This window comes from Centruroides sculpturatus, unplaced genomic scaffold (genome assembly GCF_000671375.1).
Source record: "Centruroides sculpturatus isolate CEXI.00-Female unplaced genomic scaffold, Cexi_2.0 scaffold873, whole genome shotgun sequence".
In the NCBI taxonomy this organism is placed as follows: Eukaryota; Metazoa; Arthropoda; class Arachnida; order Scorpiones; family Buthidae; genus Centruroides; species Centruroides sculpturatus.
In genome coordinates, this window is record NW_019385041.1 from 132,767 (window position 1) to 160,584 (window position 27,818).

Consider the following 27,818-nt stretch of genomic DNA (forward strand, 5'->3'; position numbering starts at 1 on the left):
CAAATAAAATCTCAAATAAATTAGGAAAATACAAAACCAATACTGATAAATTGAAAAAAACTGGAACTGTTTACAAAATTAATTGCAACTGTCAAAATCCTAAAGAATACATAGGTGAAACGGGTCGAACTTTGGAATTACGGATAAAAGAACATGAAGCTGCCATACGGTTAAAACATGATAATTCACCTTGGTATAACCACATCAAAAATAGTAACTGCAAAATAGATAGAAATAATATTAAAATCCTACACTGTGAGAAAAATATATATAAACGTAAATTCAAAGAACATATAGAAATAATGAAATACAGTGGTAATAATTTAATAAACATTTCCAATGGCATGCAAATCGACCAGCAATGGTATAACATGATAGGGGGCGCAACAAGTCAATAGTTTATATTTCTAAGATTATACATTGTCGTGAAAATTTTATTGTATGTTGAACCTTTTTAAAGTTTATACAACGTATACTACTCTGTTATTGTTGTGACACTTTTAAAGAAAAACATGTATGTATTTTTTTTAGTAAATATTTTTTTAAAGGAAAAAATTTGTTATAAATAAGTGATTTAAAATGTTACTAATAATTATAATTTGTAATTAGTTGTGTAGCATAATGGTATGGATTTCGATGTAAAACGCCCTTAAGAGAAAATTGGGAATTATAAATTTAAAAACATTGTAAATTGATAGTACAAGTACTGTAAAAGAGATGAAGAAACATGTGGGAAATCTTAAGGTATTATAAAATGTCTTTTTATGTCTTGTAAGCATTTTCTACTCAAAAGTTGTTTTGTGTAAATTCAATATGAATTTGTTTTGTAGCACTGAAGAGGGGCAGGAAAATTAAACTTGCCCGAAATGCATCTGTGAAAAACAATAAAGGAGATTTTTAACCTGTAGAGCTGTGAGAAAGTCTACCGAAATTTTGTTCGGATTGAAGAGACATTTACCTATATAATATATAAGATTGCTATTGTTTCTATATTCAAATATAAATTCATATGTTCTCAATGGAAGCACTGTATTGTCAAATACAGAATAGCTCCCATAGCAAAAATATTTGAATCGTGTAAAGCAGCCAGATTTTAGGCATTTGTACATGTGCTTTATAGCGCACCAATTTCATGCAGTTTAGCTCATGGATGCTACACATCAAAATATCGTATAACATTTCCAATGATTCTATCCAGAACCACTTCCTTATCGTCAAATGTCACCACACACCACTGATGAACAAATTTGTTAAATTGTTAATTTCATTATTTATATATCAATAAATATACATTAAGAATTTTGTGTGTTGATTTTGCATATTCACAGTTCAGTATTTGCAACCAATATTCATATTTGTGAAGCTAATAGTTGCTTATTCACAGAAATATTAGTAAAAACAAATAATAAAGAGAGAATTAATAATTTTTAAATACTTTTATCTTAAATATATTTTACTGCAATTTATATTAATGCACATTACACCATATGATTGGATACTATTTTGTTATTTCTTGAATTATTATAGCATGTGCACTTATGAAGATAGTAAACATTGCATTTTATATTAGTATGTATTTTGCATGTTTTATGAGCAGATTTTAATTAATTTGTAAGGATAAAAGAAAAACTAACAATATCAAACGAACAAAAAGACTAATACTAAAATATTGAAAAGACTATAGAAAATTATGTCTGTCAAATACATTAAAATGCTACATTGTTTACGGAATGAAAACTTAACAATGCACTTGCTTGCACTTTTGTGTAAATTAATCTACCATAAAATATACTAAGAAAAAAAGATAAAAGATGTAGAAATTCATCCTCCAAAACAGCAAACATTGCAATAATCATAAGAAATTCAACCATTAAAAAAATGAGTCTTATACATCTGGATTAAAATCAGTCACAGGATATACTTTTGAATACAGTCGTTACAAATACATGAGCCGATCACAGCCCGGCACAAATATTTGTAAAATCTAAGTGATTCGTACAACATGGAATTCATATAAAATGGAATTATCAACAGTGTTATAGAGGGTCGACTGTATCTCTATCAACAATGTTATAGAGGGTCGACTCCATCTCTATCATCAGTGAGAAGGTGAAGCATGAAAGCATCTGTTTGAAGAATTTAGTAAAAAAATTCACCAAAATCAATTATGCTTAAAGTTGCTTGGTGGTTCTGAATGATAATTTCATAAATTTTAAGAAAAGGAATGTTATGCTCAATGTAAAGATTATGGGCAACAAATTTTAAGCTATAATTTAAAAAGTAATTATTAGATATATATCCTGTTTAAATGTTTGAACATGTTTGTTTATAGCCTTCCTACAAAATATATTTAATAATGGAACATGAATGTTCCATTATTAAATATATTTTGTAGGAAGGCTATAAACAAAATCATTCATTGAAAGCATTCTGATGCTGTATATCAGGGCTTCTTAAACTTTTTTTATTCACGACCCCATTTATGATTGTGATTTTTTTCGCAACCTAAAAAATATAAAATAAAGATATATACAAATTTGCAAAAACAATAATGGTGTACTACCACAGTTAACACTTGTGTTACAATAGAACAGAGACAACTGAATACACTGAAAAGCACCAACACTACACTAGTTCATACTACAATCAGTGTTGCTGAATCATTGTCTCGCTGCACCAGAAGTGACACAAAGTGCAATTCACAAAACCTATGACACAAAGCATGCCATTTTCAAACTCTCACAAATTATTTTCAATATTTTGCATTAAAATCTCATGACCCCAAGATTTCGCTAAGCAACCCCAAATGAGGTCGCGACCCCAATAAATTTTTTTAATTAAACATAAATCAAAATTCAAAAAGCCCTGCTGTATATAGTAAACAACTAGATGAAATGTATCAAAACTTGAAAAATGTAAAAACACTCTTAATAAATATCTAATACATTTTGCAATGTTTTAAATGAAAAAATTAAAATGCAAAATGATTATTTTAAATGTGCTGTTTAACCAGTTGTTTGCCATATTTGATAACAAAACTTTCACCTACTTATTTCATTAGCAAGAAATAATAAATGAAAAAATGAATGCCTTTTGATATTTTAAATTATTTTTTATCGCTGAATCATCTTTTATCATCTTAACATATTATTTTTAACCATCTCATACAATATTAAATAAATACTTTTTGATTTACATTGAATTATAATACAGTATTTTCCAGCTTGAATACAAAATAATCGATTTAAAACAGGATTTTCCAACCTGTTTTGCTAGTCAACCTGTTTTCAAAATTAGATTTAATCTGCCAACACAAAATAAAAATAGAATACTTATAGAATAAGTATAAAATAAGAATACTTTATTAACAATATGATAAAATTAAAAAATCAAACAGGAATTAATGACTTTTTTTAATTAAACATAAATCAAAATTCAAACTATGTTTTATTTCACCAAAATTTAAATATGCATCAATTATTATTATACACTTTTTTAATTATATTTTTAAATATAATAAACATAAATTTGTCTACTGAAACCTAAAATACTCTTAGTAATTTAACAACTCCAAGATAAAATCAATTGAACCCTTGGGTTGGCAGTGATCAGGTTGGGATTCTAACTTGAAATGCACAATTTCTATCTTAAAAATTTTAACTAAAAAAAAACTTACAAATGTAAATTTTTTTTCCTCATAAGTGCTTCATCAATTGATTGCTCTTTTCTTCCATGCAAATCTAAAAAAATTAAATGAAATAATTCTTATTTTCAAAACACATGAAAAGATAATTATTTTCTTAATAATAAAAATAGAACATTTTTAAATCATCTTCAATAATCAAATAAGTTATATTTTTTCCACTATAAAATAACTATATTAATGTATAAATATTATTATAAAATTTTTTTGAATTTCGATGATGGTTTGGAGATAATAGAAAAAAATATTACTGTTGTCTAAATAACAAAAACTCTTCCAAACCTGTTACCGGTGCATTCTCCTTCTACAAAATCGTAATCAACATAAGTAGCTCTTTACTAACGTTTTCAAACCCCAACGACGGTTTTTCTTCAGGTATTTTTGAATCTCTGATGGAAATGCAGCTCGTAAAACATCAAATTCGAAAATATGTACGTTTGAATGCACACTTCCCGTTTACATCTTTGTGTGGCATGCGCAGTTAATTCCAATATGACTATCATAAATTACTGTTCATAAGTGCCTGCCACACTACTGATAGCATAATCTCTTCTTTATGATTGATGCTACATACAGTAGCGTAGAAGAAGGAGAATGCACTAGCAACAGGTTAGGAAGAGTTTTTGTTAGTATTCTCCAGTGTTGAGATAAAGATTTATAGTTGTCTAAATTTTATGTTTTTGTTATAAAAACTGAATATATGTTATAAGTATGGATATTATGAAATTACTAATACTGCTCATCTTTCTATGCATCATAATGCATAGTTTCCAAATAAAAAATTGAAATCTAAAATCAAAAACTTTTCAAAATGAGCATCTAGGTCAAGCATGCTGATCCACACTTTGCCATATAAAATATTTTTAACCTTTCAGCACATGCGCTGTTGTAAAAAGTACAACACACTTACTTTTTCATTAGTATCTTTTTAGAGGTTGGTTCAAGATTCTTCATTTCTTAAGTATTCTTCCATCAATACTTTTTCTAAGAACTTGTTTACCACACTTTCATTACTATTGTGCAATCACCAAAGCTAGGTGGCAGGTGTTGTACTTTTTATAATGCAAGTGTGCTCATGCACAATTTTTATTTAGGATTTAGTTCCACCTTTTATGGTTTTTGTGTAGTCTTTATCTACATTATAAGCAATATCTAGACAACTTCAAGGAGAAAAATACTGAAAGTTTTAAAACAAGCATTATCTGACAAAGATAATAATGAAATGGATATTTTTGATGATGATGGTGTTCAAAAGTGAAGATGACAGAAGTGATGAAAATATTGAATTCAGTAATCATGAAAGTGACACAGAGACAAATTCATCAGATAGCAGTGAAGGTAAAGATGATATTGAATACAATAATTGCCAGTACTATTTAGATAGAAACAGGTCAAAGTGGAATAAAAAGCAAATTTGAAAATGACCAAAACTAGACAAAAAAATATTGTAAAGATATTTCCTGGACCAAGGGGTGAAGCCAGAAGCACTTCATCAGAAGCTGAAGCTTTTTTCAAATTTTTGGATATCAACATAATGAGATTGTAGATTGCACTAATAAATACTTCAACAATGTTACCAGTAAATTTAAAAGAGAAAGGGACTGTAAAAACACATGTTTTTACATCTACACATGTTTTTACAGTCCTATTCTCTTCTAATTGGATTGTTGTATTTGATTGGAGCAAAGAAAGGCAAGCATACCAATGTTAAAGAATTGTGGGTGATTGATGGAACAGATGTGAGGTTCCAGAACAGGTCAAAACTAAATTTTAATTTCAAGTTAATTAAAAGCAAAAATGATATTGTCAAGTCGGACCAAAGGCCATGTTGGTTATATAAGAAGAAGGAGAGAAAAAATACTGTAGTTGTCAAAACAAACATGACATAAAAATGTATGATGTAACAGATCAGATAGAATGTCAGTCCGGAAAGATATAACTTTGATACAAGCGATCATAAACAGTCGATCTAGAGTAAAAATTCAAAAAAGGGGAAAGATTTGACAGATAGAAAAACATTGCATACAATCGTTAAAGTTTCAAAATGACAGAAAACAGAAGCAATGGGCTAAATTATGAGTGCAAGACTTATAGTTCTGTCAACAATCTCTGATCAGAGTTGACAAAAAGGTGTCAAATAGACATCTCGAATTGGACCTTTCTCTTGACCTGATCAGGCCTCAGTTTTCACCTGGAGACAAAAAGAGAGACCAATCAGGAAGTGAGGAAGGGGATACAAGATTCAAGCAGGGCTGTGGAATCAGAATTGTAGAGTTTTGGTGTTTTAGCCGGAGTCGGAGTCATCAAAAAATCCACTGACTCCAACTCCTTTTTACTTTCCAACTTATTATGTATATAAAATGGAAAAGTATTGGAATCGTGTTAAATTTGACCCTCCAAGTCTTTTTTGCAAATCTACGTGTTTGGAGACCTCCCGAACCCTCCAAAAAGTCATTAAAAGAGGAAAAATTAGTGCACGTGTATGTGATGTGTTGGCGTCTAAATTTGTTTAATTTCTGTTCTGAGATATTAAACACTATCTCAAAATGGGTGAAGTTTAAGAAACGAAATGTGGTGCTGTAGCTCGCGTATAAAGGGGCATTAATACTATTAAATTTTGGTTCTTAATTAAAGGTCGACAGGGTGTAGACATAAAAGGGGTCATGTATCATATCTCTTAATGACTATTTTACACGTTATTAGCATTCAAAATTTAAAGAAATAAAATAAAACGCATCTTTACCCTCAAAGTAAGCTTTTTCTCATTTTATAATAGTACAGTAAAACCCTTTAAGATGTTCTAGCTTAAGATGTTAGAATGTATATGGGGACATGATTTAGTTCAACTACTTTGACTTAAATAACTAACTCCTGTGTTAAACCATCTGACTCCAATTATGACCACTCTGACCACAGAAATTATTAGGCTTCAAGCAGGGTGAACAAAATCATGCTCCCCACACACAGTCTAACATCCACACATATAAAAAAAAACCTCGAATCTTTTGCATATCTCAAAATTTCAAGATACCCTGAGTCCAAAAATGTAAAAATTTGGGAGGGGGATATTGTTTGACTGAGTGCTACACTTTTTCTCTGTTATATATAACAGCCAAAAAAGCAAAAATTATTGAATACACATTCATATATTGACTGTGTCATTACTTAGAGAAGTCTTTTAGCTTTGGAATAAAAAGTTTCTACATTCTATGTTTATTAGAACTCTATTTAATGAATATTTTATTCTGAGATCACGTGATGATATCAGAATTTCCGGGTCTCTGGTAACAAGTCCGCCCCTGGTCGGAGTCGGATGGTAAGGAAAAGTCAGAGTCGGATGGTAAGGAAGAGTCGGAGTCGGATGGTAAGGAAAAGTCGGAGTTGGAGTCTGTAGATTTTTATGTGACTCCACAGCCCTGGATTCAAGGGAAAAATACTATAAAAATCCCTAACCTCAAGGACAAGGGCAGTTCTCAAAATTCTACAGTGATTAATCTGTGTTGTACCCTCTGAATTACTCCTACTCTTCCGATGCATCCTGACATCACATCAAGGAATTCAAAATTAGCCTGACCACCTCTCCTATGTCATTTCTGCTCTGGGCCGAGGCCATCATCAAACCTTCTATACCACTCCCATTGACAGAATTGAACTTTTCATCATTCACATTGTTTGAGAGACTGTGACGGTTATCCTGTTGACAGCATACTTCAGCCACCCAATCAACACACATATAAGCTTACTATTTATTATAATAAACACGTTTCTTATAAAACACTTGTCATCTCTGTCTCTACCACCACCACCCACATGCAGATGACCCTAACATTCCTGATGCAGGATTAACTGATTCCCCCCAGAAAGTCAGCAAGCTTACACTGGTGTCTGAGAAGTGAGATTTTAAGTCCCTAATCTCCACCAGACCAGTTTATTTACACAGATATAGCGATTTTACATGCAGCAATAAGTTATAAAATATTTCTTTTTTACTAAGGTGCCTTAGATTTGATGATAAAGCCATTAGAGATGAATGAAGAAAAATTGGTAAATTGGCAGGAAATGGTTAGGTTAAACTTTCCTTACATAATTGTAAGGAAAGTTACAATTGAAGTAAGTTTACTGCGATTGATGAGATGCTACATCCTTTTAGAGGTAGTTCATGGATTCAGTATATCCCCAAGAAGCCTGCAAAGTATGGACTACAAATATTTGCTATTTGTGATGCAAACATACTATTGCAGTAATTTATAGGTATATTGCAGACAACAACCTAACAGACCATATGCTGTATCCAACAGTCCAGCAGACATTATGAAAAGGGTAGTAGTCCCTATTATAAACACTCATTCAACATTACTTATGACAATTGGTATACTAGCTTACCACTGGTTAACTACTTGCTGGCAAAGATGATTACATTTCTTGGTATGATAAAAAAAATAAAAAATAAACCTGAAATTCCTTGAGATTTTCTGCCCAGCAAAACAAAAGCAGTGAACAGTACCATGTTTGTATTTCAGAAATATCAAACACTTGTTTCATTTGTACCAAATAAAAATAAAACAGTCATTTTATTATCCAACATGCATGATGATGATATTGTTGACAAAACCAGCGTGAAACCAGAGATTATACTTGATTATAATATGACCAAAGGAGATGTAGACACTAATTCTCTTGCTTCTATGTCCTTACTGTATTCAATTTTGATTACAGCATTATCTACATTGGACTTAGTTTATTAATAGGACTTATTATACTGGTGTTATTTCAGTTTTTTTGCAAACAATGAGGTCTTATTCAGAAAAAACAAAAGCAGGTAAAAAATAAAGATTTTTTTTTTTCTGAATAAGACCTCTTCTGTTTGCAAAAAACTGAAATAACACCAGTATAATAAGTCCTATTAATAAACTAAGTCCAATGTAGACAATGCTATAATCAAAATTGGGGGTGTAGACACTCTTGACAAAATGTGTGCTGCATATTCTGTTTTTCAGTTATGAAATAATGGCCCTTTGCAGTGTTTTTTGTAATTATGAATATTGCAGAAATAAATGCAAGAATAATTTTGTGATGAACAATCCTGGACAGGATCAAGTAAGAAGAGGAATCTTTCTGAAAATCCTGTCTATACAACTAATGAAAGAGCATCTTATTTCAAGATCAGAACTTTCATGCCTTCCATGTGACTTCACAGTCTTTCTTCAAAAAATATCCTGAGAAATGCCAAATGGAAGGGATGATTTAGAAGATGAAAGCATATCAAAGAAATGTGGTACTTGTTTGAAGTGTGGACGTAAGAAAAATTCTTCTGCCTCAATGAGGTGTGACAAATATAAAAAAAATTTTATCTGCAAACAGCATGCAATCAAACAGATTTTGTGTGATATGTGTTGTAAAATAGATGACTAATTAATACAATAGATGTCTTGATTGAAAAAGAGTATAGAAAAATAAAAGCAAATGTAAATTCATAACATATCAAATTAACAAAATAAAATAAGAAAATTCATAGTATTATAAAAAGTACAACACACGCTTGCTTGTAGAAAAATTGTCACATGCTTGACAAAAGGTTAAATGTAATGAATCATCTACCATACATGAATGTATGGTAGATGATCCATATTTTATTCTTGAATATTGTTAAGAATATATATATATGATCTATATATTCTTAACAAAATGTGTATTCATGTGTCTTCACAAACATTTTCCATTCTGTATCAATACATCAAAGAAATTTGCTTGTGGCACATGCTCAATTTAGATGGCTTTTGTAAGTATTGTTTGTAGTTGTAAAGAAGAGAGTTTAATTTAAAGTATGGACAAAATAAGTGTGGATTTAGAATCAGGAAAAGGTGTTACATTTTACAGACGTATATAGATAGTGTCCAGAATTATGGAACCCCACTGATAACAATTATCAACTTGCAAAATAAAAACAAGATGCATGTCAATCTGAACTTCACTATTCTTTGAATGTTGCAAAAGTAAAAATAAATTTGATTTTAAAATTGTATGTTGTACAATTTGAAAATTAGATGTTCATACTTGAAAAATTAATAATAATGTTATTACAGAATGCTTGCAAATGCTTTACACTGCAGGGCATGATTAGTGTGCTTGATCTGAATACATAAGTATAAATACAGTAGCCCCTCATTATATCATGCTTGTCAGGAGACAAAGAAAAGGTGCAATATATCCAGTGGTGTGATATAACTGAGTACTAAAAATTCTGGGCTTTTACTAAACAGATGATACATGCTATTGTATGTTGAATTTGTCCATTATCATCTAGTATATTCCATAGAGCTTAGTCATCTGAAAATATTTGTTGTCAAAGGTAATAGTCTAATTGTTATTTACTTTTACATAGTCTATTTCAATTAATTGAAAGTAACTAACTATAGTAGTTTATTGCAGCATATCTTCTGTATATAAAGAAACCAACAATTCAAAAATATTAATACTAGATTTTTTGGAGTTTCATTTTTTACTACAGTAGAGCGTCGATTATATGAATATCGATCAACCAAAACCTCAATTAACCGAAAGCTTTCCAGTTGGCAAATTTAAATTTTTGCTAGTGCTGGGTTAATATATTTTTCATACATCCATCATTTAATCGGTTATCCGAAAAATAGATTTTCTGAACAACCCCAGTCTCCAATTGATTCAGATAATCGATGCTCTAATGTAGTTACAATGAACAGGTTTCCTTGATTAGCAATTTGTAATGACATTTCTGTCATTACAAATTGTTATAAATTCTGTAGTCAGAAAGACAAATGTAGTATAATAGATCTTTTAATCATATTTTTAATTTATTTAATTTAAAATATACTAAGTAGCAGCCTGGCATTGTGATGATGTTACAATAAATAATTGCTCATGATACACTTTAACTTTCATGATATATAAATGTTTTTATAAAATATTTTTAATTTTGAATTGTTTATTTTGTTTTCTCAATCTGAATAAGATCTATTACTACAAATTTAATTACTTATATCATTCAAATGTATTGAAGCAATATAAATATCAAATAATCATTTTATTATGGATGTATAAACTGATTAACGTTTCATAAAATTTAGTATGCTAATAATCATGAAATATATAAGCTAGTCAGTTATTAAAAAATTGGTATAAATAACAATGGATCCACTTCTCTTCAAATTTTTTGTATGTAAGATTGAAAACAGATTAATTATGGATTATTAAAAAATACTAAACAAGTTAAAACTAGTAGTGCTATAAAATATATTATTATTATTATTTAGAGAGTATTAATGCAAATGTAGGACACAGAATAACAGTCAATAAGTTATAAAAAAAGTCTCAAAATTTTTTTGTCCTTAACTGAAAGATTTTAAATATTCAGATATCTAACTATAATAATTGAAAACTTATAGCTGTATAAAATGCTTTTTCATTCTGATTTAGAAATAATTTTTCAAATATAAATTAAAGAACATTACAAAGGTATAAATTTTATTAATTAAAAAATATTAATACCTGAAATTCTTGGTATGGTTCTTGAAAATTCTAATTCATTTGTTCCAACACAATGCTTCTGATCAATAACCTTATGTTCTGATGCATTTAATGGATTAATTCCAATTGACGAGTCTTTTGACTGATCATAGTTTTGACCATACACTCTGTAATATAAAATTAATATTTTTAAAAGAAAAATGTATCAAATTGTATAGAAAACTATTTTTCACTAGGACAATTTACAAGCTTCTAAGTCTTATTTATTATTTAGTTTGGTTTAAAATAATTCTAATGTTATTCAATTTTTTTATTTGATTAAAACTATAATTATTCTTAATATTTTTATTGATAGTTCCATCTTTGTGCTTATTAATAATTTTTTAAATGCTGAAATTTTCTAAATTAACTTATAAAACTAATTTCTACAAGGTATATAGAATTTATAAAATTATTTAAGTTTCATTTTATTCTATTTACAGTGGTACCTCAGGATACGAAATTAATTCATTCTGAAACTGAGATTGTATCATAAAATGTCGTAAGGTGAATCATTTTTCCCCATATGATTACATGTAAAACCAAATAATTTGTTCCAACACCAAAACACACTCAAATTAAAGCTAAGTAGTACAATAAAAAAAAAAGTATAGTAATGAAAACATTGAAAAATGCATTTTGTAGTTCTAAATGTATAAATAACCATAATAGAATAATAATTGATTAAAAAAATGTAGTTTTATTTGCACTTTACCTTTGAGGATAGACAACGGTGAAGGTGTAAACTGGTGGCAGAAGAGAAGGAGAAGGGAAATGATACTAAAACTTAACTTACATAACATAATGTAACAATAACTTAAAAATAACTTATAAAACAACACTAATTTTTTTTATTTTTTTTTTATTTTTTAATTTTTATTCACTGCTTTTTGCTTTTGTTCCTTCATTTCCACCAGCACTTTCACTGGATAGAGGTCGCTTGGTAAAATATCTATCCATAGAGGTTTGGCTTTGCCTACTTTTTAAAATGTTTCTAAAATGACTTAGCCAAATGTCATTACTCTGAGCAGCAATACGGCCAGTATGAACCTTTTTGGAATGTTTCTTTTCAATAAAATCAGTCACTTTCTGATAATACCTCAAGATTTCCTTTATCGAGCGAGATCCTGCCACGACGAAGCAAACGCGGACTGAGACAAATGAACAGAAGTGAATAAAAAATGGCGCTGCAAACTAATGTAACATCATATGGTGAGTTTTTGTTCGTATCGTGGAACAAAAAATGTTTGAATTTCATGTCGTATCCTGAAAATTTTGTATGCTGGGGCGTTCGTATCCTGAGGTACCACTGTATTTGTCAATACTTTTTATACGTGGTTAAAATAAATTTATACTCAGTCTAGTTAAATTTTCAAATAGTGCTTTAAGAATTCATTTTTAAGTTCCTAAATGCTGAAAATTATTTGGAATATACTAATTTTTCACAAAATAAATCATTACATGATAATTTAGAATAATGGACATTTTAAAAATTAATTGTTTTACAATTAGTTTGATTAAATTTATTAATAAGGAAAAGGATTCTGAAGTATAAGTTATAAAGACAATGTAAGAATTTTCAATAAAATCTATTTTTAATTATTTCAAAAAAGATAAAAATCCTTAAAATAATTGAAAATGAAAATGTTAGTCAGAACTACATTTTCGCAGTTGCATTAGTACAGGATGAGCATAATTAAAGTGATGGTACTTGGAATGTTGTGAAACATGATCTGATGGATGGATTGCAGCAGGACTAGGTAGCCATCTTAATGAGATCATAGGAAAAATAATGTGTGAATAAAAAAATTAGCTAAATTTTGTGATTAACATCCGGATGGTGTTAATGAACATAAAACATAAAAACATGTTGAAGAATAATAAACATATAAATTCAGCAATAGATGCTGAAAGCAAAAAATGGCATGGTCCATACTTGCTTTAAGTATGTGTATATTTTATCAGATAGCTGAAACATACTGCTTAATCCTTCTTTCAATTTAGGAAGATTTGCAATACCATCTTCATAAACAGCTTTTCAAATAACCTCATAAACACAAGTTACAAGGTTTGAGATTTGGAGAATGAAGTGGCCAAGTAGTTGGAAAATTTCATGAAATTGACATATTGTATGCTGTGATGTGTGCTGTGTAATGATTGTGTCCAATATGGAGTGGTGCTCTATTTTGCAAGAAAGTTATGGTATCCAAAACAGTTTCTCTCTTGCAAAGCTGAAATAATGTTGTTGAAAAGAAGATTCATGTAGCATTCTCTATTCAGTATCCATTGCACAGGACTCATGGCATATCTCTCCAATGAAAAAGGTCCAATTATGCATTTTGCAGTAAATCCATACCACATAGTAATGTAATTTAACTGCAAGGGATTTGTGTGTTAATGTATTTTCTACCTGTAGGCTGTGTTGTGTAGTGCTGCAACCTATCAGTCAAAAAATTAATTTTTTTATTCATGTGTCTTCTTCCCCATGATCTCATTAAAACATTCACTAAGTCCTGCCATAATCCATCCAGCAGATCGCCCACCACAACCTTCAAAGTTACAGTTTAATTACAATCATTCCTTATTTAATATACTAGCTGTTACCCGTGACTTTGCCCGTGGAGGTTTTGCAAACAAACCCCATTTATATACAGTATTTCAACAATCACAGTAATTGTTATATAACACCTACCACTGAGAATGATGAGAACTGCTGAGAATCAAACGAACTGTTTTCAATTTGATCAATTTTCTCGAACATTTACAATTGTTCTATAATCAAACCAATTTGCAATAATAAATTCAAATTTAAAACGGTTTGAAAATTTGGTTAAAAAATTGAAATACAGTGGTGCCTCGTATAACATACGCCTCAAATAACAGACGCTGTGAACAACAGACTTTTTGTTTGGCCGTTACATGACTTGAGCAACAGACTGACTGCAAACAATGGACTTTCCATTCAGCAGTTACATGAGGCAAACAAAGATCTTTCTGCAAACAAGTGTGAATGATGTTTCCACTCTTTTGCCATTGCCAATGACATCCTGCTATTTTTATAATATATTAGTATTATCAGAATATATTATTAGTAGGCCTATATCTGAAGTACAGAGCTCCTGTTGGGATTCTGCTTGCTCCCTTGTTTATTATGTACATCACCTCAGTGCAGGGTATTTACATTTATTCAAGTCCTATGCAAATCATGGCTTCTAAAAAAACAGAAAGGTGATTTCAATTGAAACAAAGCACGACATCATCAGAAGGAGTGAAAGTTGACAAAAACTTCAAATGGGAGAGGTTATAAGGAGTTTACCAACACTCATTTTCCAAACAGAGCTGAGGCCAACAGGATCAATGATGTCTACAGTGACACCCTTGCCCGTCATTTCCGACAGGTGTTGGAAAAGAGAGAGAAACAGACCACCTTGGACATGTTTTTCAAGAAGCAAGCTGCCAAAAAACAAAGGATGGAACAAGCGGAGATGAACCTGCAAGCTCCGGTAGCTTCTCCTGAATCTGACTCTGATTAAAAAACAATAAAAAGAGACCTGCTGCAATGTGTAAAAAGTCTGTATCTGTATGAATGTGTAAAGAAAGTGTTCCTCCATCTCCTCTTCACAACATCTGGCATAATTGGTGATTGCTCCATTTTCATTATTTTTTTTATGGTACAGTATGGTTATTTTATGCTGCAGAACAAATTATATGTTTTAATATGTATTTGTATGGAAAAATGCATTTCGTATAATGGACTTGTCACTTAATGGACGTGCACCTGGAACGGATTAAGTACATTATACCAGGCACCACTGTATATAAAAATATTTATAACAATGTCTGAAATGTTATCAATTTAATACACCTAAGTACTCAATGAAGACTAAACATAGTTGAAAACAAAAAATCGCATCTAAAATAGTACAGTAGAAGCCGTTCTTCCAGTTAAGCCTTAATCCTCTCCCTCTCACCCCACTGGGAAATTTCGACAAATCCCTTCTTAGCATGCATTCCCATGGGAAATTTCAACAAATCCATTCTTAGTGTGCATTCCCATACCCTACTAAAACGCAGTTAAAAACAAAAAAACCGCATCTAAAATAGTACAGTAGAAGCCATTTTTTCAGTTAAGCCTTAATCCTCTCCCTCTCCCCCCCGCTGGGGAATTTCGAAAAATCCCTTCTTAGTGTGCATTTCCATGATGTACCCTAACTGTGTACCAAATTTCACCTCTTTAGGTTCAGCAGTTTGCTCTGGGCGATGATGAATCAGTGACTCAGTCAGTCAATCAGGACAAGTAATTTTATATATTTAGCAGGGCTGTGGAGTCGGAGTTGTGGAGTTTTGGTGTTTTAGCCGGAGTCGGAGTCGGATGGTAAGGAAAAGTTGGAGTCGGAGTAAGTAGATTTTTATGTGACTCCACAGCCCTGATATTTAGATTAATACAAAGATTGATTAAATTATTACAGTAATTTATCATGTTAGTTACTACAAGAGTACTTTTATATAATATTTAACTTAATATCAAATTGATGATAACTAAATTGACAAGAACTAAAATTAATAAAATTATTTGAAACCTAATTCCATTTTTTAGCATGACTGAAATTATCAATATTTAATAATTCAAACATAATAACAAGTCAATTTTATGAGTAAAATATGACTCACTCAAATTATTAATATTTTACATACCTTGTTAAATTATTTTTACCTTCAATATGTTCAGATAATATTCTATAGTCACCTGAAAATAAAATTGAAAAATTAATAAAACATAAAAATTAAAATCAATATTTTATATCTTGTTAAAAGGCAAGGACTAAATTATTCTGAATTATTATAAATTAGAACTTAAGTAACTCAGGTAGTACAGTGTTTGATTGCTAGTGGTATGGTATCCCAGTAAAAAAATAGTTTATAATTTTCAAATAATATCAATTTTTAATATCAATTTTTATCATTCCTGTAATGAGTCTTGGACAGTTTCAAATGACCAAATGACTTGCAATAATATCATACATTTAATGTATGAAAAACATTTTCAGACCACTTAAAAATAATTCATACTATTTCCATCATTTAACAATTCTCTGATATAAAGTAAATAATTTTAGATAACTTGCTGTTTCTTGTTATTTTAAATGATTTCATGCTAACTAACACCAATTCACATCATTTTCCATTAACAAATAATTTCAAATAATATTTTTACTAGGGATTGGATTTATTTGTAAAACAAATACAGAATTTTCTTCTTACATATTTCTATTTTGCTCTGGAGTTCACTGAATTCTTTTTATAATAAATATAAGGGAGTAAAGATTGCAAGAGGATAGTATTAGTAACATCGTTGTTTTATGAGCTGTATAATGGCAGCAAACTGTACACATACTGCCTCTATACACATTTATAGCATGATAAATAAATTTTATAATGTTATCCTTTCCTTATAAGTTACACAAAAGTTAATTGAATAAAAATTTATGACACTAATAAGCAAATGTCATGAGCAGAAATGTGATATAGTGAAATGAGAGTTAGTGTTTTGATAAACAATTTCTAAAGTATATAACATACAAGAACCAATAAAGAACTAATATATTGTAATATACTAAAGTATATGTTCTATGTGCCTTCTACTTCTTTTTCTTTGTTTAGGATTAGTCTGGCTGGATTGGCTGGCATTTATCTTTAAACTTATGTGTTTGAACTTTCATAATGAGAGTTTGTATGTAAGAAGTGAAGAGCAATGCTGATTGAAAAAGGACATTTTTATGAAGGATACAAAGAAAAAGAAATGTCCTTTTTTCTTTGGTCTGTGGAATAGTAATTGTGAGAAGAGGAACAAAAAGAACAAATTGATAAAAAAGAAGGATTAGAAAAATAAGCATTTCATAAGGAGATCTGTGATTATATATCCTGCATTCCAACATAAAACAGAACATATGATCAGCAGGAAGAGGTTAGTATGCCCAGTGTACAGTACATACAGAGCCAATTCCATTTCTTTCTTTTGTCTGCCTTTATTAATATCCTATTAAATTAGACCTTGTTCATAAATTAAGTGATCCACAGTCATGTCAAATGAAAGATTGTCAAATTACATGTCCTGTGTAAAAAACTTGAATAATTTATTGTAGAAGCTACATATATAAAGAAAATACTTTAAAATATAAAATTTTATTATTTTCCATTTTTTTTAATTTGTTTATTTTATCTGAGTTTTGGGCAACTTAATCATTAACTCCACAATATCAAAAATTTAATTGAAAGAACAAGAATAAAGTATTCATATAATAATAACAGATATTTAAAGCTGCTATAATTTCAAAGTTATCATGATAGACTGTTATCACACAAACAGACATTTATAATCTTGATTTTTCCAATTTTCAATAAAAATATTTTTGATACTTTTTTGATGTAGTTAGCATATATGTAGTTTCCTTTTATAGCATTAATCTGTATATTTATAGTAAAGAGAACTCAGAAAGTTTGTCACAAAACATAAACCAGAAAGTTTATTAATGCTTTAGAATTTGTTGGAATAATTTTCAACTAATGTATTAAACAAGTTGGTGATTTTATTAGTATCAAATTCAAATTGATAATTCATGAATTTTTGTTATAATATAGATCTAAATATTATAAATTTTCTATTATTTCTATATCAAATATTTAAATCTGCTTGTTTTTTATTATTAACTGAGTAAAAATTTATGTTCACATGTAAAATGGAGCACAATAATTTAACCATATATTATTAAATATATAAAACATTTATCAAAACCTTTTTGAAAAGTAAATATTTTAAAAACTCTTAGATGTGAACCACATTTCACAAATGATTAAAGCTGTCACAAACACTATTCTACATAAGATGAAAAAATTTACTTTTATCTTTAAACCAACTTCCTAGCAAATCGGCTATTTGATAATTCCTATATGTACTTTAAGAAGCTGAAGTTGTCCTAAAACAGGTCATAAACATTTCTAATAGAATAAATAGTTTGGTTACATAAAGAAACAATTTTATTTTATTTTATTTTAGTTTAATTTGTCTTGTTAAAATGATGGAGTATTGAGATTATGCATCTTAAAAATTATTTATCAATTTTTGTATTTATATAATAGTGCTTAAACAATATCAGTACTTTATTCATCATATCTTTTTTATTAAATTAAGTTTGAGCATTAATTTCAAAATTATTTCTCTGTTTATCTCTAATTGATATTAATTTTCATGTCTAATACTGACTTTTAAATTTTTCAATGATTTGTTTGAATTCAATATAGGCTTTTACTTTTACTTAAAAAGTTTTCAGATATTGATTACATAGCTGTAAATAATAAATATTAAAACATTTACTAAAAAAAATAATTAATGGAAGACAAAATAAAATATATCATAAACTAAAATAATGTGGAACAAACTAATAACACTAAAAATCTGACACCACGATGTTCTATGAGTTATCAACAATTCAATTTTGATATCTCATACTCATAGCACATAACATAATATAAAATGAAAATTTTTCTTAAATTGTTTAAATAATTATATAATTACCTCTTGTTGGTGGTTGTACATATAAATTTTGATTACTTCTAAAAGCACATGAATTTGAAACATCAATTCCAGTTTGTGATGGTGGAGGAGGTGGTGGTGGAGGTGGTGATGGAAAGTCTAGATAAATTAAAATTTACAATTAATTCAAATTATTTACAAATTATTAATTATTTTCGTTATTTAATGGTATAATGACAATTTTTTAATAAAATAATGAATTATGATTTCTAAATGATGTAGAAATTATTTTAAAATATTCAATAATATAAAGCTTTTATAAAACAAAGGCATATGGTTTATACATAATATAAAAGTACATGTAGACTTATTTTTATTAGATAAAAAATACTAAAAAAGTTTCAATGTACAACTATTAATCAAAATTTAATCTTAGAAAATGTTAGTCTATTTCCAGGTTAATAATAAAATATATTTAGACTAAGATTAGGCTGTATTTTCTTTTATTTATTTATTCTACATCTATAAGGTAACCAGACATCCCACATTATATGGGACACATCCTACATTGTCCTATTTGTCCTGCTAGGATGCCTAAATGTCCAATTTTCTGTATTGGAGAATAAAAATACAATGCAACAAGCTAAACAAATAGACCTCATTGCCATCTGATGGTTGATCTATAATATATGCTTACATTTAAAGCAGGCATCATAGAGGAAGAGCATGCTAAAGTATATTTTTGCACTATAAGGGAATGAGCTGCTGTTGGCAATTTCCATAAACAGTTTATTCCATGCTAGGTGAGTAGCCTATGGATGAGGAATATGAAATTAAAGGTGTATCCAGAAAACAGTGTGCAGGGATGTTTTAAATTTAATGCATGGATGAACCTGACATTCTGTAATGCCAGCCCTCCTGCCACCTATGATGCATGAGCCTCAAAATGATATTATACAGTAAAACCTAGTTAAGATGTTCCTGCACACTATGTTCAAATTCTGCACACCTAAGTTGTTCAAATTCTGCAAGTCCTGTCATTTTGCCCATAAGATTTGTGTTAAAAATTCCCTCATAAGATGCACATGAGATGTTACAAAGTATTGGTCCAGTGAAGCAATTTTTAACCCTTAAAATGATCACATCAGCCAATAGTGTTCTCAGAAGCTGCATGAACAGGGATCCTATAGTTTCAAAAGAAGAGTGGCACAACATTAGATATTACTGAAAATTAATACCAAAATTTATGTAATTAGTTAGTTTAATGGCCCAATGCTAATGAACTTTAAACCTGACATTTTGAAAATTTAGATAAAAAATGAAATTTGTTAAGTTTGATTAACATTTATACAATTTCTAACCAATTTTCCCACCAATTTAACATTCAGAATGAATTGAAATTATACTTTTGACTGGCTGACAAATTTCAACTGTAAACAGTTTTGAATTTAAATTTGAAAATTCCTCCTCAAAATATTAAATTTATTTCTATGATTGGTTAGAAAAAAATAGTATGAATATTGATGTTACAAAGTATTGGTCCAGTGAAGCAATTTTTGTAGTCTCTATAGTATCTCTACTTTCCAACTAAGTTCTGCACTGTCATATCATATTGTAAGTATATATATTTTTATATATCATATTGGCCTGAATATTAAATGATATTTTTCTTAGTATCTTACATGTTAGAAGCTTGCACTAAAAACAAGAAGCAGGCAACTCTATATGAGAACTGTAAAAAGTTGTAAGTATTACAATTCATTGTACCTTTTCTGTAATCAAATATCTGGATTAAAAAAGTTTTTTTGCCATACCTGCCTAAGATGTTTTCCCACTTAAGACATTTTTCCAAGCCAGTCCCTTCAAAAACGTTTTAACAGGATTTTACTGTAATATGTTGATTGATTGATTGATGATGATGATGATATTATTAAGTTTTATAACAACTGTGCTGAGTATCTTCAAGAAAGAAGATGGCAATTTGAAGACATAAATGACTTTAGCTGGGTTGCTTTAAAAGAAACACTGACTTGGGAAAATATTGAAACAAGCCTACTACAAGTCATATCCAAATTTCCACATCTGGCTGTCAATGACAATGAATTATTTGATGAAATTACTTCATTTCCAAGTTTGCTTCCACAGAAAAGATTTGTGAGAGAAATGTCAAGAAGTCAACTGTTACAAATCAATGGGTATAAATATTTAGCCATTTCACAGCAAATCAAGTGCCATATAAATAAGTTTTAAAGCTTGTCAGATTTGTCCTGTGTCTCCTGGGAACCAATGCTACAAGTGAAAATGTTTTCTGTGATGAATGTTATGTGGACAACTGAGAAACAGAAGGCATGCTGTTGGTCAAGTGTAACTTTGATGATAAATCCTATGAGAAAGTTTATGAGAAGCTGATGAAAGAATCTGCTGTGTTATAAAAAATTCACTCATCTATAAAATATTTGGACAATGTACTGGAAGCATAACTCCACATGCTTTCAGTCCATTGTCTACTTCAGACTAGAGTAACTCGCAGATAAGTCAAGGTCAAATAAAAAAGTTACAAAATAAACAAAGCACCTTGTAACTCTGGCAGAAAATTTAATAAATCAGAACGTTTTCAACCTAATATCATAGGCTTTCTTCAGTAAATTAGATGAATTTGAATTAAAAAAAACAAACATAAGCACATCAAATGCAATAGTAACAATTTAAAAAATTAAGTGTTCCAAAGAGATCACTTGCATAGTAAATTAAAATTAGCAAAATAATTAAACAAATAAATAAACAAAATGGTATGAGAGTGCTAAAAATAGAGATTAATATAAACAAAAACAAGTCCCAAATTACATTTGATAAATGAACTTGTCATTTTGCATCAATCATAAGGTATCAGCACCCTTATGATTGATGCAAAATAGTTTCTGGTTGACTTTAAAAATTTCTAAGAGTTCTAGTATCCTAATAGTATTAGAATTTGTAGCTGGTCTAATGATTCTAATCTCTTTCCATTTTTAATAAGTTAGCTTATTGATCTTGTGATTTATTTCTTAGTATAAAAATGTGGTCAATAAATACACCTACAGGTCATATTAATTACATGTACTGATACAAATAATTATTTGTAACCAACAAATAGGTAGTGAATACTGTACTGGTATTAATCTGGCATTCTGCTTTTGTGTCCAAGAAATCTGGTTACCTTAACATCTAGTAATTCTTATTTAACAAAAAATCTGTAGAATTTATAATTTACCTTTACAAAATTAATACTAATAGTGGATTGTGTTTGTATTTAAATATGATAATATATTTTATTTTAAATCTGTGGTAAAAAAAATGAAAATGTATATTTTTTTAATTTGTAATATTGAGTTACACTAGTTTGACACTTTAAGCTAGATTTTATTGTTAAGTCAGGTACAATTTCATTTATTTATCAAATAAATATAATAGGAATGTTTTCATGATATCAAAAGATTATTTTTGGAATTTTTTACAAACTTAATTTGAATCTCATAATTATTCTTATTAAATAAATTTCAAATACCTTGGATATTTTTATTTTCAGGTAACTCATAAAAATTACTACTGGACCACTTTTCAAATTCATCAGCTATTCTTGATTTACCATTTTCTCTCATTATTACAAGTTCTAATTTCTCCTTGCAATTATCTATCATTTTTTTTGCTTCTTTTAAAGTTAAATTTTCTGCATTATTATTATTAATCTGTAAGATAATGTTTTATAATTAGGCATTAATAAATTAAAATCTAATTTATTTATATATATATGTATATTTGTTTAAATGTTAATTTGTAAGCTTTATTTCTGTGCATATATATATGCACAGAAATAAAGCTTACAAATTAACATTTAAAAATGTGATAAAGATTTTACATTCACAAATATTAACATTAGTCAGTGAATATTTGATTTTTCAGTAAATATATTTTAGTACTTATTGTTATATTTTTATTTACATGTTTATGCTCTTTTTTTATGTAATAGGTTAAAATTATTTGAAGTTGCTATTATTTTTTCATTTTTTTTTTATTAGTATTTACAATTATTTTAATAACATTTCATGTCTTGAATAACCTCTCCTCTAATAACAATAAAAAAGTTTTGTCTTACATAATTTTGTAAATCAATACATAGAATTTATTTTATATATTTGTTACTGTAAAAGTCCATATATTGGTAAATCCTAGGTTTTACTTGTAAATCTTTACCAACTCATGTTGTAAATCCTGGAAGATCATCTCACTTTATAAAAATTCTTACATTTACCAACTCATGTTGGTAAATCCAAAGATTTACAAGTAAAACCTAAATTTACCAATATACGGGCTTTTACAGTAACACATACACCATTCCTCTTTAACCCCGTTTTCACTACATGCTAACTTTACTCAGTCGTACCAAGTTTGTCTGGATCTTCCTTTCGTTTTCCTGTTTTGTGGATTGTATTCCATTGATATTTTCGGGACTCTCATCACTCATTGTTTTCACATGTCCAAACCAAAGAAGTTGTTTCCTCTTTATTTCTTCCAAAACCATCTCCTTCAATCGCATTAAGTCTTTGATTCTCATTAGTTATTCTTTCTCTTTTTGAGATTCTGCATGATCTTCTCAATGCATCCATTTCAACCATTGTTACTTTTCTCTTTTCTTCCCCAGTCATTTTGCATGCCTCCACCCTGTATAACANAGTTGCATTTCTTGAAACCTTGTCCTCTGGTCAAAGACAATTTTGCGACAACTTCTCAAAGACTCGCTTCTTTATTTTTAACAACTTCTTCTATCTTGATAAAGTCTTCAGGGCATGAGGTAAATTGATTTTGTGTATAAAGCTGCTTTAGCACTCCAATTTTGGTACCTAGTTGGTAAAACTCGTTGTCCTTTACATCTATTACAACTGCAATAATGCTTTTCGGGTTGGTTTTAGTTTTGTCAATTTCAGGCACTTTCAGTCTTACATTTTGGCCAATTTTCATATTTGGATATTTATCAACAGACATGGCTTTCATTTTTTCAACTTGTTTTTCTCCAAACTCAATTTTACATTGTTTCTTATAGTCACTACAGATTCTATTTTTTTTTTTTTTTGGTATTGGCTCTATAGTTACATGAACTTCCTGAGACTCAATCATGTTTTCTGTCTCTGAATCTGTATCTCTCTGAATCATTACATTGGAATCATCAGTTATTTGCTTCGCCTTCATCATCTCAGTAATAATCATTTCATCTGTGTTTTATCATTGAGAATGCTATTGTCTATATCCCCTTCTGACTCATTTTCAACAATATTTCTTCCTTGTCCTGGTTGATTGCATTTTCGACATCATTATTTTGTTCCATATTGTCTTGCAAATGAAACAACTTCTCTAAATCTTCTTCAGATCTTATAACTCTAATCATATCACCAGGGATTGCTGAAGTTGCAAGGCCCATTTTCATTGGAAAACCAAACATTGCTTCGTAGGGAGAACATTTAATTCCCTCGTGATATGCTCTATTTTTCATTGTCTGGATGAATCTTAAACCCTCTGACCACTTTGATAACTGATTGGTTTCCATCCACGTGCTCAACAAATTTTCTATGTCTTGATTAGCACGCTCCACTGATCCTTGACTTTGGCTATGTCTTGCCTTTCCATGTACGATTTTCACATCCGGCCACACAGAGCATAAACTATCAATAACTTGGTTAGAAAATTCTTGGCCATTATCAGAATGAAGGATGCTCGACGCTCCGAAAATGGTGGAAATATCCAAAAGATGGTATGCAACTTCTACTGTGTGTTAAGTTTGAAGTGCACAAAGGATCACAAAATTTGGTAAGATGGTTTTGGTAAACTAAAATAAATTTATAATTTCCATCTGGGGTAGTTAGATCAACCTGACAGCTATGAAGTATAGGTCTGACGACAATGCCCTTTTTCAAAGTCTTTTGTTTCTTTTGGCAAGATTGACATAGCTTCAAATATGTCATAGTAGCCTCAACTGTTACATTTTTATACTTGCGGTTACATTCCTTAATCATCTGTGTCTTTCCACTGTGGCCAACAGCAACATGCGTTTCTTCGAGAATGTTGAATAAGTCCTTGTAACAAATGTAATACCTTATTTCTCCATCCTCTATAGTTACATCCTCTCCATCCTTCATAGATGCAATTAGTTTTTCTTTGCCACCTATAGTCAAAATGTTGTAACGCTTTATATGCCTGTAATGAACAGCTTTATTTATTTATTTCTTTTTCATGCTCTTTGCAGCTTTTACTTCCTCCAAACACTTTGCGTATTTGTCCCTATTGAGATAAAAGTTATTATCTTTCTTGCTTGCAATGAGCTCATCCATTATTTCATAAAATCTCCATTTCACACTCATCTTGATTCATAAATAACTTTTAAACAGAGAAATCTCAAACAAGATTAATGTGCGTGTTCTAATGTGTCAAACGATGGAATGCGGCGAGCGAAAGCGACGGTGCAGTGTGGTACAGGATTGGGGACTATTTTTTCAACATTTACCATGTCTCTGAGATAAAACCTAAGATATACCAAGTAAATGCTGGTAAAAGTTTGAAACTAACAATGATCGCAGAACATTTCGGACTTTTACCACAATGATTTGGAAAATCTTAGGATTTACCATAGTTCGAGCATTTACAGTAACATATTCATTTACTATATGAAAATAAGGTAAACTTTTTTATTTAGTTTTTCACATATTTTTCATTATCAATAGTATGTAGCAGCATTTTATAATAAGAGTTTTAATTTTAAAAAAAATTTAATAAAAATTTATAGGATGTTCAAAAAATCTTTTTGTTTTATAAATTAAAACAATATATTTATATCAAAGGACGAATCTATATATTTACATTTTAAATGATTAATACATTAATAACAAGATGTAACTATTTTCTGCAGACAAAGATTGTTACTGTTATTTTAAAAGTGAGAATCACTCTAGTTTTCTAAATTTCTAATTTAAAAATTTTCAACAAATTGTCATTACATCATTAAAAGATGTTACAATGAATCCGAAATGATATTACTGTATTCCCCAGCACTTATTAATTCATAATGTTCAGTAATCTGTCACTCTCCCAATTTACCCAATAGTCTGAGTAAGTTTTTCTTTATTGTTACTTGTTAAACTGAATAGTAATAAAATTAGTTCAATTAATAGTTAATTTATTAGAAAAATTTTATCATCATCTTTTTCTGCATAATATTTGTAAGTACATGAAATGACAATGAAATAAAACGATCTTATATAATAAAAATAGAAACTGAACCTGATAATTCCAATAGTAATGAAAAAGAATATAACCAAAACAAAGTTAGTATCAAAAACTGTAAGCAAAAGAATATGAATAAAATGTATTTTATCTTTATTGTCTTTTCTATCATATAAAAAAGTCACATAATATGTAATTAATAAATACACAGTTTACATACTTAGATATTATAATAAGAGGAATATTCATTTCTTTAATCCATCTTTAAAGCTAAATTTTTATTTAAAATAATTAAAACTTAACATATAACTAACAAAATAAGATCAATTTACTTTTAGAATTACATCCCCTTCTTGTATTGCTCCATCTTTCTCTGTTATTGAGAAATTTGCAATTTCTTTTACAAATATTTTACACGCTAAAACAATTCCAAAATCTAAAAAAAAAAACAAAAATATCTTTATTAGTAGAGTAAGTATATCTAAATATTATAAAAATAATAATTTTAATAATTGTTTCCTTATTATTTAAACACATCTAGTGAAATTAAATTGTATGTATATTTTTTACTATACATTACAAATTTTATTAACATTTTATTATTATAAATACAATGACAGAGATAATGGAATACTGATACAGGTATACCTCGCCTTACGTCGGTAATTGGTTCCAGGAGAACGACGTAAGTTGAATTTACTTGTCTCCGAATCTACTTATCACTAGGCTAAACCGTAAATTACCATTCCTGGTTCTGTATTTTATCTATTAATGCATTTTTAATAATATATGGTTAATAAAAATCTATTTTAAGCTTACAAACAAATAAATTTTAGTTTTTTAATATAGTACAGAAAAAAGTAATCTAAATTCACGAATGCATGTACTGTAAATACAGTACATACTTGTATATATTTTAATATGATTTTATGTGCTTTAAACGTTTTTCTAGTGATATTACGACTTCAATATTTGTGGCGGACAGACGTAAAATTGAATAAAATGACTTAAACTTGATTTTTATTTTTCCATATACTTTTTTGACAAATGACGTATAATCGGGAACAACGTAACTCGAAACGACGTAAGTCGAGGTATGCCTGTACTTGTAATTTTGAAGGTTTGTTTGTATTTTTCATCACAATATGGTAAACATACATCAGATATAATTTGTTCATGATAAACATATCTAAATCATTAAGAATAATTCATATGCACTAGAAATGAAACAAAAGCCATAATCTTTTGATTTTCAGAAAAAAAATCAGATAAAAACCAAGAAAAAAAGAAGTCTTTGCAGTTGGAATGTTGAATGTATTATTAGTCTATTAGTGTAGTCTTCCATCAAAATTGATGAATCTAATAATTTTGGATGAATAAGATGCAATTATATAGTACTCAAATATCTAAATGAAAGTAATTGTTTAAACATTATACTCACTAAATCATAAATATACAACAAAACTGAACATAAACCAAGTGTGTAATCCATGAATATAATATAAAGTGTAACAAATTATTCACATCTTATAATTAAATAGAAAGATGTTAAATACAATAACACATAAACACATATTTTAATTGATCTTATGTTCTTAATTTGTAAAATTATGGTTCTTTTATTGCATTTTGCTTGCAATACAGTAAAAATGGATTTGATGAATCTGTAATCTTCAGTAAAAATGTATCCATTTTCACTGTATTGCTCTTCTTCATGTCTTGAACAATTTCACCTCTAATAACAATAAAAAAGTTTTGTCTTACATAATTTTGTAAATCAATATATAAAATAAA

At 28.9% G+C, this 27,818-nt stretch overlaps 1 protein-coding gene across 1 annotated transcript in view; it reads right to left on the reverse strand.

The window, feature by feature from the left end:
- Positions 1–27,818, reverse strand: part of LOC111633761 (tight junction protein ZO-1-like) — a 108,597-nt gene that overhangs the window by 58,793 nt on the left and 21,986 nt on the right. Inside the window, exons 6-11 of the mRNA XM_023378381.1 lie at positions 26,357–26,460; positions 22,321–22,501; positions 18,819–18,935; positions 15,941–15,992; positions 11,228–11,373; positions 3,677–3,740 (exon numbers count right to left, since the gene is read on the reverse strand). Of these exons, the coding sequence (XP_023234149.1) occupies positions 3,677–3,740; positions 11,228–11,373; positions 15,941–15,992; positions 18,819–18,935; positions 22,321–22,501; positions 26,357–26,460 (664 nt within the window). The remainder of the gene's footprint in view (positions 1–3,676; positions 3,741–11,227; positions 11,374–15,940; positions 15,993–18,818; positions 18,936–22,320; positions 22,502–26,356; positions 26,461–27,818) is intronic.